This window comes from Hypanus sabinus, chromosome 1, assembly GCF_030144855.1.
Source record: "Hypanus sabinus isolate sHypSab1 chromosome 1, sHypSab1.hap1, whole genome shotgun sequence".
In the NCBI taxonomy this organism is placed as follows: Eukaryota; Metazoa; Chordata; class Chondrichthyes; order Myliobatiformes; family Dasyatidae; genus Hypanus; species Hypanus sabinus.
The window spans coordinates 203,505,805-203,520,158 of record NC_082706.1 but is presented as its reverse complement, the minus strand read 5'-3'; the positions used below and the strand labels follow the sequence as shown (position 1 = coordinate 203,520,158).

The 14,354-nt window shown below is 43.8% G+C and overlaps 1 protein-coding gene across 2 annotated transcripts in view; it reads right to left on the bottom strand.

Moving 5' to 3' along the window:
* The window catches only part of LOC132402003 (transcriptional activator GLI3-like), a 760,747-nt gene that overhangs the window by 481,458 nt on the left and 264,935 nt on the right, over window positions 1–14,354 (bottom strand). For both annotated transcript variants that reach the window (XM_059984438.1, XM_059984448.1), the window contains one exon: window positions 4,016–4,121. In XM_059984438.1, the coding sequence (XP_059840421.1) occupies window positions 4,016–4,121 (106 nt within the window). The remainder of the gene's footprint in view (window positions 1–4,015; window positions 4,122–14,354) is intronic.

Sequence of the window (14,354 nt, the reverse complement as noted above, 5' to 3'; positions counted from 1 at the left end):
GGTTTTTAAAATATATTTGATAATCAACAATCAATTCTGAATGAGATTTGGTTGTCCATGGATGGGCTTGAAGACAGAGGTGATTAAAAAAAAGAGTTCAGTGTCATGGGGTGGGGATGAAACTCACTGAGGTGCAGGCAAAGGGGACACAGGAAAGGTCATTGTTGAGGACAGGACATTGTGCCTCAGAGAGAGGAAGATCAGCGGGAACGGTGAAGACACGGCAGGGATCAGAGCTGGGATCAAAGGTGGGGAGGAAAGTTGATAGCACCAGAGCAGGGGAGACTTAGTTATTCAGGGAAGGTGGGGGTGGAAGGAGGGGGCTCTGTTTTGTATTACTTGTTTGTATTTTTATATAATTACCTATGTATGTAATTGTTCCGTGGGTTTTCGAGTGGTTACAGTTCCTCTGTATTTTTCTGGAAACTTCCTGGTTTTAGCGGCGGATACCACATTACTTGAAGATTACTTATCTCAGTGTTAATCTGTGGAAATTCAATGGAATAAGCAAACTTGTAAAAGAGGAGCAGACCACGTTGGATTGGCCTCTTGCTCAGAGTCTCCTTGTCTCTGTCTTCCCCTCCCTTGCCATCAGGCTCATTCCTTTCCTCATTTAATTCTTCTAACACTTTATAAACTATCAGAAGCAACAAGTTTTATGCCTCATTTTTGATTTCTGAAGAACCTTCGATCAGAGGTGAGGGTCGGGCCAGTTCTGCTTGCTTGCTCCACGACACTTCCGCCACTCTCCGTGGCACTGAGGCTGTGTCCTACTCTGGCTTCTCCGGGCTTCCTGGCTGTGAGCTTCACGATGATTTGCCCCACTGTGTGGTGAACGGAGGCTGTGTCATGCTCCAGCTGCTCCGGGCTTCGTGCCTCTGGAACTCACTTTAGTTCTGAATCGCTGTTGCTTGCTTTTATTATTTGCATGATGTATGTTTTATTTTCTCTCAGCACATTGGGCATTTGTCAGTCTTTTTTTAATGGGTTCTTTTGTGTTTCTTTGTTTTGGTTCAGGAGCATGAAGATTCGTACGGCCAGATTTGGGAACAACTTCTTTCCAACTGTGATAAGACTGCTGAACAGATCCTGACCCAGATCTGGGCCGTACCTTCCAAATATCCGGACCTGACTTGCACTACCTTTCTTTCCCTTTTCTATTTTCTAATTATGATTTATAATTTCAATTTTTATTATATTTACTTCGATTTGTATTTAAGGCAGTGCGAAGCACAGAAACAAATATCACTGTGATGATTGTACGTTCTAGTATCAATTGTTTGGTGACAATAATGTAATAATTGTAATTGCGGCTGCCTTTGAGCAGGCGAATCTGAAGGTTATATTATTTATACATTCTTCGATAATAAATGTACTTTGAACTGAGAACTTTGATCACAAAAAATCAAGATCCAATACATCTAAGTGCCTATCTAAGAGTTTCTTAAATGCCCCTCATGTACCTGCCTCTACCACTATCATCATCATCACATGCCATGCTGTATGATGCGGGCCATCATGGTCTTATCCATGACCATGAAGGTTCTTGGCAAAGTTTTCCTACAGAAGTGAAGATTCTGGAAGGTGACTCTACCAATACGATCATCAAAACACTTTGCGTAAACAGAAACCGACAGCTCAGATCGGCATCCAAAATAAAATCGAACACAGAAACACCACGTTGCTCACAGGGGCCTGTGTGAACAAGGCATGTAACTGGGCTTCACATCGGTCAATCAGTTCAAAGTTCATTATTATCAAAAGCAACCTTGAAATTGACCTTCTTACAGGCAGCCACAAAAACAAAGAAACCCAGTAGGGCCCATTAAAAAAGACCATCAAATACACATTGTGCAAAAAAAATGTAATAATCAGAATGAGGCATTGAGACTGTCAAAAATTTATGCTGCAGCAGACATTCGGCCCACTGTGCTGAAACCAGTTATTAAGGACATACACAGCCTCATCCCACCCTCTGGCAATAGATTCATAACTCTGCATTTTAACTACATAGTTTTTAACCGTGAAGGCAGATTCTGCTTTTAACGTCCTTTCATACAGCGAGTTAACAGGCTCCTCCATCTTCTGGGTGAAATTCCATTCCTCATCTTCCCAGTAAGCCCGCAACCAACTGCCTCAAATATTCCGTTTTTTTAAATTCCCTGGAGCACAGGAGATTGAGGTTGATCTTATGGAGCTGTACAAAATTACGAGGGATTTAGAGAGGGTGAGCGCATGCAGGCTGCTTTGCCTCAGTTCGGATGAGACTAGAACTAGGAGTCATAGGTTAAGGGTGAAAGGTGAACTATTTAAAAGGAATTTGAGGAGGGACCTCTTTGCTCAGAAGGTGGGGAGAGTGTGGAATAAGCTGCCAGCAGAAGTGGTAGATGCGGTGCAGTTGTAACATTTAAAACAGTTTTGGATAGGTACATGAATGGGAGGTTTTTGGAGGGCAATGGTCCCAGAGCAGGTTGATGGGACTAGGCAGAAGACCTGGTCAACATGGTCCTGTTTGTGTGCTGTAGTGTTCTATGATTATTTTTTGTGCCCTCTGTTAATAGAAATGCATTCAAAATATTTAGATATATTCAAAATACATACTAAGTTATGTATTGCTGAGGAGCGCAGTTCAAAAGGCTGATTCAGTACTGTACTCAACAAACAAACAAATGAATAAACTTCATTGTCCCAGTAGTGCAGTATACAGTTCTAACATAAACAGTCTGCTTGGAGTTTCAAGGCAATTAGTGCGTCACCACAGAATCTTGCCAATTTCTACAGATGTACCCTGGGGAGTACACCGACTGGCCACACCACAGTCGAGGAAGGAGCTCTAACGCACACAGAGGCTGCAAAGTCCTGTAAACTCAGCCAGCTCCAACTCAGGCAAAACCATCCCCGACGACTTCAAGAGGCAGTACCTGAAGAAGGCGGCATCCATCGTTCAACACCCTCACCATCCTGGATCTGCCCCCTTCCTCGTTACTACCAGCAGGGAGGAGGTACGGGATCCTGAAGAACCACACTCAACATTTTAAGAACAGTTTCTTCCTCTCTGCCGTCAGATTTATGAACAGTCCATGAACACTACCTCAGTCTTCAACTTTTGCATTATTTCTTATTTTTGTAACTGATACTAATTTTGTCTTGCACCATAAAACAACAAATCTCATGCCATATGACAGAGATCATATACCTGATTCTGATTCTATACTCTCTGCATTGGCTAACAGAGGTAATATGTATGTTGTTCCAAAAATGTTATTGATCTAGCAACAGTCTTTTAGAAACAAACACATCCATCAACAATTTTCTAAGAATTTTTCCATCCAACGACCACTCTCCCTTGGATCCTGCGGGATTTTACTTGCTTAACCTGCTTGCCACATGCTGCCTTTTCCAAAACATTGCAAGGACCATAACATACGCAAAACCTTAATCAGGCTACCTCCTCAAAAATTTCATCGCCAGCTAAATCAAAGTGTCGATCAGAATACAGAATTCCAAGTCAAGTGTACAGGAACTGAAAAAATGGTCAAGGAAGATCGCCAAGTGAGTACCCGGATGAGATGTATAAGAGGAATGTTTGAACCTTTTGTTACAGTTTTGCACGGTAATTGAAATCTAAAGCAGTGACACTGCCAATTTGTCATTTTTCATTGGTGGAGAGAGTGTTAGGCAGTATTTATCTGATTAGCACATTTAAGAATTCATTTATTCTTGAATGGATAAGTTGCAACTTTTCTTCTGATGCTTTCTGTTGGAGTTTCAGAACATCATGCCATTCATTCCTGTAAAGACCAAGTTCCTTAGCCTAATCAGTGTCAGTATCACTTGCCTATAGTACCACCACCTTTCACAGCAGAGAACCAGGGCCAATGCTTAAAAACAAACTCCATATTGATGTAAAGGCCATCAAGGTACATACAATTCAATTTGCCTGGTGCAGATGAACAGTTAATCGCACAAATGTCACTAACAAAGGTTAATCAGTTCAGTGAGGAATCATACTCACATGTGCAGTGGGCCAAGAGGAGACGGGTCATAGTGATAGCGGCCCTCGTGATGCCTGGCGTCAATTGGAACAGGTGGGTGGAAGTTCGGGAAAAGCGGGTGTGGAGCTGTAACGTGGAAGAACAGGAAGCAGAAAATTTAGAGGTGAATTTCAAAGTGCATTTCACAGACACACTGAACAGCAGGGTAGCACTGAATTTCATCAGTCAGCCAACATTACAATTGACACATTTATTTTAAAAGAAGATTGATATTTACTTATCATTCATTCATTATGTGCCGAGTCGTACGACCTGGGCGATCATAGTTTCTCCATGACCATGATCGTTCTGGGCAAATTTTTCTACAGAAGTGATTTGCCATTGCCTTCTACTGTGCAATGTCTTTACAAGATGGGTGACCCCAGCCATTATCAATACTGTTCAGAGATTGTCTGCCTGACGTCAGTGGTCGCATAACCAGGACTTGCGATATGCACCGGCAGCTTGTACAACTGTCCACCCCCTGCTCCCGTGGCTCCAGGTGACCCTGATTGGTGGAGGGGGGTTAAACAGGTGTTACTCCTTGCCCAAAGGTGACCAGCAGGCAGGCAGAGGGAAGGAGCACCTTACACCGCCTTTGGTAGAGATGTATCTCCACCCAGCTGCCAAATTTGCTTACATTAAAACTATTATTTACCGTATTATCATGTTACCTGGCAAACAAATTTTATTTTATTTTAAAGATACAGTGTGGAAAAGGCCCTTCCGGCCCTCCAAGCTGCACCACGAGCAACTGACCGATTTAACCTGAGCCTAACCACAGGGCAATTTACAATGGCCAATCAGTTCATCGTTGGACTGTGGGAGGAAACTGGAGCACCTGGAAGCAACCTATGTACGAACGGACACCAGAATTCAACTCTGAACTCCCATGCCCCGAGCTGTAATAGCGCCATGCTAACTGCAAAGCTACCGTGGCGCACACTTGTAATTGAATCAACACAGCGGCAGGAGCTTCAGAGGGAATATACAGTACAACCTTGTACTCCTTCCACCCCCACCCCCTTATTCTGGCTTCTATCCCCTTCCTTTCCCATCCTGATGGAGGGTCTCAGCCCAAAACGTCAACTGATCATTCCCCTCCATAGACGCTGCCTGACCTGCCGAGTACCTCCAACATTCTGTGTGTGTGTGTTGCTCTGGATTTCCAGCATCTGCAGAATCTCATGTCCACCACCCTCTGCAGCTTCTTCCATGTCAGCACAGTTGAATTGGTCATAACACGGTCATAACAGACCGGGATAACACACTACTGGACTCCCCACTCTGTCCATACTGAGAAGCACCATATATTCCTTTCTTGCCGTGACTTACAGGAACTCTGGCACCAACAGGATCCTAGTACTAATGCAGTGCTGACAGGAGATGATCCTGAACCATCAGCTATTTTAATAGAAAATCAATACCACACAAAAAATGTTCTGAATGCTTATGGAATCGTGGAGAATAGCACAGCACTAACAGTCACCACTCAGTGTAGGTTCTCTAAGCCAGATGTTCTGAATCACAACCTTGTTAGCCTTCCAGATGTTTCCTCATATCCAAGCAAGGTTTTTTCTGGACTTTTATCTACAGGGCCCATGGATTGAGTAGATAGCCAGAGAGAGGCACAGATCGAGTGGAGGGCCAGAGTTTTCTCCCCCAAGGTGGAAACAGCTAACTCAAGTGGCCATAATTTTAAGGTGATTGCAGGAAAGTACAGTGGGATGTCAGAAGTAGGTTTTTTACACAGAGAGTAGTGCGTGCATAGAACGCCCTGCGTGGATACTTTAGGGCAAGGGTTCCCAACCTGGGTTCCACAGACCCCTTGTTTAATCGTATTGGTCCATGGCATAAAAAGTAAGCTGGAAACCTCGCATTAGGGGGATTTAAGAGACTTCTAGATAGGCACATGGATGATAGAAAAATGGAGGGCTATATGGTGGGGGGGGAGGAAGGTTTAGATTGATTTTAGAGTAGGTTAAAAGGTCGTCACAACATCGTGGGCCAAAGAGCCTGTATTGAGCTGTAGTGTTCTGTGTCCTATATCAAGCCGGCTGGTGGAACGGTAGTATCAGCGCTGGACTCCAGAACGAAGGCTCCCAAGTTCAAACCCAGTCGCACGCCCCCTCCCCCCCTCACCCCGAGCACGCTTTCCATCCATGCTGAGTTGAGCGTTGAGCTAGCCATGCGGCCTCATAAAAAACAAGGGTCGAGTCATACCGTTACCCGGTTAATCTGAAAGGAGACAATCCTGACACTATGCGCCAGACAAGAATGGCTGACTATCTGGTGTGATAAGCTATGAAAATGAAATGATCTGAAAGCACAAATGCTGGCCTAATTAATGGCTCAAACATGGATATAATCTACTGCCTATCACACAGATACGGAATATACAGTACAACTCAGAGATTTGCTACCGGCCGCCTTCCAGCTTGTACTCCTTCCCCCCTCTCCCCCACCCCCTTATTCTGGCTTCAGATACGGTGCTGGCAAAATTATTACATTAACTTTGCATGTCACATGTATATCGAAGCAAACAGTGAAATGTATTGTTTGCGCCAATGTCCGAGAATGGTGCTGGAGGCAGCCCGTAAGCATTGCCACGTTTCTGGCGCTGACGTAGCGTGCCCACAGCTCACTAACCCTAACCCGCGTGTCTTTGGAAAGCAGGAGGAGGAGACCAGGGCACCCAGAGGAAACCGGCACAACCACAGGGAGAACCTACAAACTCCTTCCAGACAGCGGAGGGAATTGAACGCTGACTGTAAAGTGTTATGCTGACCGCCGTGCTGCCATGCCACCTGGTTCAGAATTAGTTATTCCAGGATGCTTAACTTTTAGAAGAGGTGCACTGAAATGGAAAACATAATCCTCGTATTAAAGAATGCGACGAAGGCAGTCGAGAGGAAACACCTTATCTCAGAAGAGAAATAAATTTAGAATTAGGTTGGGTGAAAAGGCAGAAAACAACTCAAGAAGGCATGTAGACTCCAAACATTAGTGGTAACGCTGGACACAACACAAATCAAAAAATTCCCTGTAACAAAGGTTTTGTAACTACAGAGAGTGTTAATCTACATGAAGACTGACTGGGTAAACTGAATAATGACTAATAACATGGAAAATCAATTAAAATGGTGTATCAGAGATGGCTTTCTCGATCAATGTGTCGAGGGACTAACGAGGAAACAGGTTTGTTTTTAGATTTTGTATTGTGTACTGAGAAAGGGTTAATTGATGCCCTGATACCTAGGGAACTGATAGGCCTAGCTAGACTGGAACGTGGCAAGGACATTTCCAATAGTGGGAGAGTCAACGACGAGAGAAGATCCTGACTTTTAGAGTGGCTGGAATGAGGGTAGTCAATGAAAATGAGCTTCCTGGGTGGCGACTGGGGGTGTTCACTGACCTCTGGGCATTTACAGTGACATTGAAAAGCCAGCCTGGTTCATGCATCTGCAATTACAGGCTTGCTGAATTCAGCAGTTTGTGACCTAGTCACCTGACTTATTTTGTCTAATTTGGTCCACCACAACGAGTGGGGATTTCCTGGTGGCCACCCATTTCAGTTCTACTTCTAATCCCCATTCCAACATGTCGGTCCATGGCCTCCTCTACTGCCACGAGGAGGCCCCTCTCAGTCTAAAGGAGCATATTCCATCTGGGAACCCTCCAACATAATGGTATGGACATCATTTTCTCCAACTTCCAGTAATTTATCCCCCCTCCTCCTCCTCTCATTTTCAATTCCCCATTCTGGCTCCCCTCTTATCCTTCTTTGCCTCATCTACCTATCACCTCCCTCTGCTGCCCCTTCTCCTTCCCTTTCTCCCATGACTCACTGTCCTTTCCAATCACCTTCCTTCTTCTTCAGCTCTTTACCTGTTGCAACACACAGCTTTTTGTTACTTCCCCACCCTTATTCCTCGACGTTCTGGTTAGAAGATGGTGCCAGTGAACAATGTGACCAAGGCTAGTCCAGAAAACGACTTCGTTCACTTCCTTGTCTATTGGGTGTGGTTCTGCTGCTGTTGGAGCCTGTGATCTACAGTTCGATGGTGTGCTTTTGGGCCGATTGAGCGACCTGGCACTGAGCTCCAAGGGCGTTCCGAAGCGTGTGGCCTGGAGATGGGATGCAAGGCCACGATCAACTCTATTTCTTGCTGACCTCGCCAAGGGAAGCGTCGAGGAAGATTGAAATCATCGAGGTGAGAGCAGAAGGTGAGCAATGTCTACCAGCTTCTCGTCTGCTGCTGATGGAGGAAGCTTCCTGCATTCAAATAGTCTCTCTTTCTCCCTCTTGCTCGAGGCTGCTGGAGTCCTGCCTTGGGCAAGGTTTAATCGATGCAGTTTGTGGGTTGGACTCTGTGGTTCAACTATGATTTATTTCTGGTTTCTCATCACTCCCTTCTCTTGCTATTTTGTGCGTTTCTGATCAGGTGGATGGGGCTCTGCAGAGCTAGATTGAACTGAACTGAGCTGAACCTTATATGCTTCAATGGTTTGCGATTTAGTGTTTTATGTTCTGTGTCTTAAGCTTGTCTTTTCGTCATTTTGCATGATTTCTTTTTGCGCGTTGGGGGTCTGATGATTTTCTTTGAATGGGTTCCATGGTTTTCTTTATTTGTTTCATGGCTGTCTGTGGGGAAGATGAATCTCAAGCTCGTATACCTGTAAACATACTTTGATAATAAACTTACTTTGAATCCTTTGAATCTTCCTTTTCTGCCTTCCTTTTCTGTCCAAAACATTGACTGTTCATTCCCCTTTATAGATGCTGCCTGACCTCTAGCATTTTGTGTGTGTTGCTCTGGGTTTCCAGCATCTGCAGAATCTCTTGTGTTTATCTAACCTCTATCTTTTCTACTTTTGCCACATATAGGATTCCTTCCCAAAATTTTTTTCTGGTATTTCAGGAAATTAATAAACAAGGGTCATTTTTGCCTGAACCCTGTGAATTGGAATGGGAAGTTTATTTACATATTACACAAATCATTACGATCGGTTGCTGCAAAAGCACTCCTCTTGGAATCAATCATGCTGGAGAGAACTCAGAACAGCTGCTTAAAATAAACAACTGGTGAATTTATGTTCCTGTAGTTGACACGTAAAGCCATCAGAACAGTTCTCCAGCAGTAACCTAACCGTAGACTCAACAAAGGATGCTGTCAGAACTTAATGAACTGAGTTAGGGGGATAAGTTGAATAGGCTAGAACTTTATTCCCTGGAGTGTAGAAGAATGAGTGGAAGTTTGCTGGATGGATACGAAATTATGAGCGGTGTAGATAGGGTAAATGCAAACAGTACTGGCTTCCTTTCCAGTCCTGATGAAATGCCTCGGCCCAAAACGTTGAGAGTTTACTCCTCTCTATAGATGCTACCTGACCTGCTGAGCTTCTCCAGCATCTTGTGTGTGTGTTACCCTGGATTTCCAGCATCTGCAGGATCTCTTGTGTTAGTAAATCCAAGCAGGCTTTTTCCACTGAGGTTGGGTGAGACTAGGTCATGGGTTAAGGGAGAAAGGCGAAATGTGTATGGGGAATATGAGGAGGTACTCCTTCACTCGGGATGGTGAGAATGTGGAACGAGCTGCCAGTGGAAGTTGTGGATGTGATAAACACATGGATGAGAGGGTTATAGAGGATTATGATTCGGATGCAGTTGATGGGACCAGGCAGAATAATAGTTTGGAATAGGCCAGATGGGACGAATGGCTTATTTTTGTGTTGTGATGTACTATGACCTTTTGGACCTAAATCAATAGCAAGATGGATTTTCCTGCTGGGCCTGCAAATGGCAAAAGTTCTGAACCGTTTTTTCACTTTCTACATGAAACTGTGATCTTTACCCTTTTTTGCTCTGTGTCACTGCAATAACAATAGCAACAATTTCACCTCTTTTTCCCACTTTATCCCACTGCTATACTCACTCTGCACCCATGGCTGTCTGGCTAAACACAGTGGTAATGTCATCTATGAATTCTCCAGTAAGACAAATGTTGCTGGCAAAATCTCAGATGGCAATGGGGAGGCGTACAGCAATGAGACAGATCAGCTGGTTGAGTGATGCCACAACAACTTTGTACCCAATGTCAGTAAGACCAAGAAATTGTGTGTGGACCTCAGGAAGGGGGTCGCACACCAGTCCTCATTGAAGGATCAGAAGTGGAAAGGGTGAGCAGTTCCAAGTTCCTGGTGTTACGTACCCGTGGGTATCTTGTATTTGTCAGGTGACAGTGGTGTTGAAGCTATACTAGACTTAAAGTAATGGTCTTGTGATGGTAGAGTGACATCATTTTCCTGCCAGTAGATGTCATGTAACAGGTTTTTTTTAACAGGGTATAAAAGGAGGAACCCTCCCTGTGAGGAGGGGCAGTTCGTGGCTGGATTTGCCATTTTGACTCCATGCCACTGTGTGGTCCAATATTATGACACAGTGTGGTTGAAAGGTGGAGTTTTATTTAATGCCTAAAGTTTAAAAGGTCATTGCCGGCAGTTTTTTTATAATACTGCCAGTTAAAAATCAGTGGAGAGTGAAGATCGGAGTTCGGGAGCTAAAGGATCGAGGAAAGTCGATTTCGACGGTGAAACAGGTTCGACCTTGTTTGATCCTCATTCAAAAGGAATTTGTTGGCTGTGCCTGAGTTAATCCCTGCAAATAACAGCAGAAAGGTTGGGTACAGTTTTGTCAAGGAAAGGTCAGTGCCTTTAAGCCGTTTCATTTTCGTCTTTGTAAATTCTCCGGGAAAAGTATAGTTCGACTGGGAACCGCAACAACACGACGTGAAAGAGAATTTAAATCATCTAAAAAGTCTCTCCTTTAATGGACTGTAAGCATTTTGAACTTTTGCAATACTACTTTGAAGAACTGTTTTTGCAACATCGCTTTAAGAACTTTTTTCGCTTTATTCCTTTAAGAACTGTTTAAGCTGCCGCACAGCAGCTGATTTCCAGTTACGTTAGTTGTTTGTTTACTTTTGGGGGTTTGTTTTTCAGTGTTTAATAAATGTTTTATTTGTTATAAAAACCCCTGCCTCATTTATATATTTATTGTTGCTGAATCCGTAACACTGGGTGTCAGTATCTCTGAAGGTCCATCCTGGGCCCAACATACTGGTGCAATTACAAAGCAGGCACATCAGCAGCTATATTTCATGAGGAGTTTGAGTAGATTTGGTCTGTCACCAAAGACACTTGCAAATCCCTACAAAGGTACTGTGGAGAGCATTCTAACTGTCTGGCACGGAGGGGCCGCTGCACAGGATTGGAAAAAGCTGCAGAAAATTGTAAACTCAGCCAGCCCCATCATGGGCACTAGCCTCCCCAGTGTAAAGGACATCTTCAAAAGGTGATGCCTCAAGAAGGCAGCATCCATCATTAATGACCCTCTTTACTCAGGACATGTCCTCTTCTCATTGCTATCAGCAAGCTGTATGTACAGGAGCCTGAAGACACACACTCAACTCTTTGGGAACAGCTTCTTTCTTCCCCTTTGACATCAGATTTCTGAACAATCTTTGAACCCATGAACACTACCTCATTACTTTTGTTCTCTTTTTTGCACCACTTATTTATTTTTTAAATATATATTTCTTAGTGCAATGTTGTATATTTTATGCATTGCCCTGTACTGCTGCTAGAAAAGAACACATTTCATGATGTGTATCATTGATAATATACTTGATTCTGATTTTAAGGACTCTGAATACATGACCCACGGTTCCAGCAGATCTGGGAGCAAGTGATCTTCCAGGTGGGCTTGAAGGGAATCAAATTTAGCAAAGTTGAAAGGTTAATTTTATTATCAAAGTATGTACGCAGAAATACAACTCTGAGTTACGTCTTCTCCAGATAGCCAGGAATTACAGAAACACTATGGGGGTTGTTGAAAGATAAAACATCAACTCCCCCCGCAGCACGAAAAAGAACAATAAACAAAACTCACAAACCCAACCCATCCCTCACACACAAAAGACTAACAGATCACCCACACAGAAAAACCACAACAAGATCATCAGACCCCAAATCCCCAACCACCGCCTGGCAGAAAAACTGACATATTGCCCACCCGAAAAACGTTAACAGGAAAGAAACTCGGTCTTTCCGTGGACAACTACCATCACGTGGCCTCCTGACCAGCGGCCAGCAATAGTATATAATTCAGTGGCCAAAAAGTAATGAAACACGGAGAACATTTAATACATAACACACACAAGATGACAGAGGAACCCAGCAGGCTGGGCAGCATCTCCTGTTTGTGACTGAACCTCCAAGCGGTCCAAGGGTTAGGGTTAAAGCTCCAGTCTCTACAGAGGCACGGGTATGAATTACACCTTGCAATCAAGTGTATAATATTCATCATGAGAAGGATCTCAGGAATGAAAGGGTTAATGCCTGAGGAGCACTTGATGGCTCTGGGCCTGTACTCACTGGAGTTTAGAAGAAAGAGGCAATTATCTCGTTGGAAATTATTGAATAGCAAAATCGAGTGGCTGTAGAGGGGATATTTTTTTATAGTGGGGGAGGGGGGTCTAGGACCAGAGGGAGGGTACAGCCTCAGAGTAGAAGTGGCGGTAGAGGTCAAGTCATTGGGTATATTTAAGGTGAAGATTGATAGGTTCTTGTTTAGACAGAGTGTGAAAGGTTAAGGGGAGAAGGCCAGGGAGTGGGGCTGAGAGAGAAATAGACCAGCTGTGATGAAATGGTGGAACAGACTCGATGGGCCAAATGGCCTAATTCTGCTCCTATATCTTACGGTCTTAGGGTCTCTACGTAAAGTGGAGGTTGACAAGTAAGGGTGTGAAGTGCTACGGGAGAAGGAAGGAGAAAGGGATTGAGAGGGATAATAAATCACCCACGATGAAATAGCAGAGCAGACTTGGTGGGCCGCATGGCCTAATTCTGCTCCTATGTCTTATGGTCTCAGTTTCTTGTGATATTAAAAATCTGCTGAATGAACTCACTGCCGAACACAAAAAAAAGAAATAAAACTACCCTAAGGTAATGTGGAGGCCATATACAAGCAGATTAACTGTCACAAATAGAACAAAACCAATGAATTCCATTACCATCAGAACTCAGCCTTAAATAAATGAACTCAACTCTTGGAGCAATCGTTCATCTCTACCCCCGTCCTCCAACAGTTCCTCGCCACAATACAGAGACAGTCCATCATCACTCGAGAGTCTGCGTAGGACAAAGCCGGTGTGGTTGGAAGTGGTCTGCATTGACTAGCTCCAGGATAATTATCCATCCCCTGAATTATTATTCACACACGAACAATACATCTGGAGAACATCATAACTCAAGTGTCTGCGTAATAAGTAACTGTACTGTTACTATCTTCTGTTGCAACCCTTGACAAAACGCCACATGATGACTTTTCCAAAGTCAGGCTAAAACTGCTGAGGCAGAACAAAGTGCCACTAAACCTCCATACCTGCTATTTATCATACAATTTCCTGACTGATGGTTTCACAAACCAGCTGCTAAGTGCTGTGTACTCTTCTGTCAGGAAACTAACATGCTAAATGGGAGACAGCGAGAGTAATGGGGAGCAGCAGTCGAATCAATTTTACTCTGTGAATTTGTTCTCCCAGGATTTTAATACGAACTGGACTTCAAAACAGCTGGATCTTTTGACACCGAGTGCAGCAATTGTTTGGATTGGAGGGGCATTTTGTCATTAAAAACTGCTCGGCATGGTGGGGCGAGATGAGCTTTAGGCTGGGAATAACCACACTTCTTCTATTTTCCAAGCTCTTAGCCATATTTGAAGGATCAACTGAGCTCCTTGCTCTAAAACAGTGACAACACTTCAAAAGTTCATAAAACAGTACATGGTGTTACGTTGATGCAATCTATTTCTTTCAATTTTTGATGACATGAATATAATTCGATGAAATGGCACAGAAAAAGACACAACAGCCTTGCCCAACCCCCTGAGTCTCAAAATGGAGGAAGGATTATTGGAATTAGAGAGAGTAAACTAGAATAGTGGTTTAACAGGAGAACTGTCAACCAGAAACTGGGTATAGTTAAAGTGGAGGGTAATAGTTTCATAGTTCAATGGTCCCATTTAATATCAGAGATTGTATACAGTATACAACTGCATATCCTTACTCTTCCCAGCTATCCATGAAACAGAGGGGAAAAAACCCCAAAAAATGAATGGCAGAAAAATGTTAGAACCCCAAAGCTACACCCGCCCCCCCCCCACACACACACACACAAGCAGCAGCAAAAATATCAACCCTCCCCAGCACCCAACATGCAACCAGTAGCATGCCCCAGAGACACGATCGAAAGTCCATC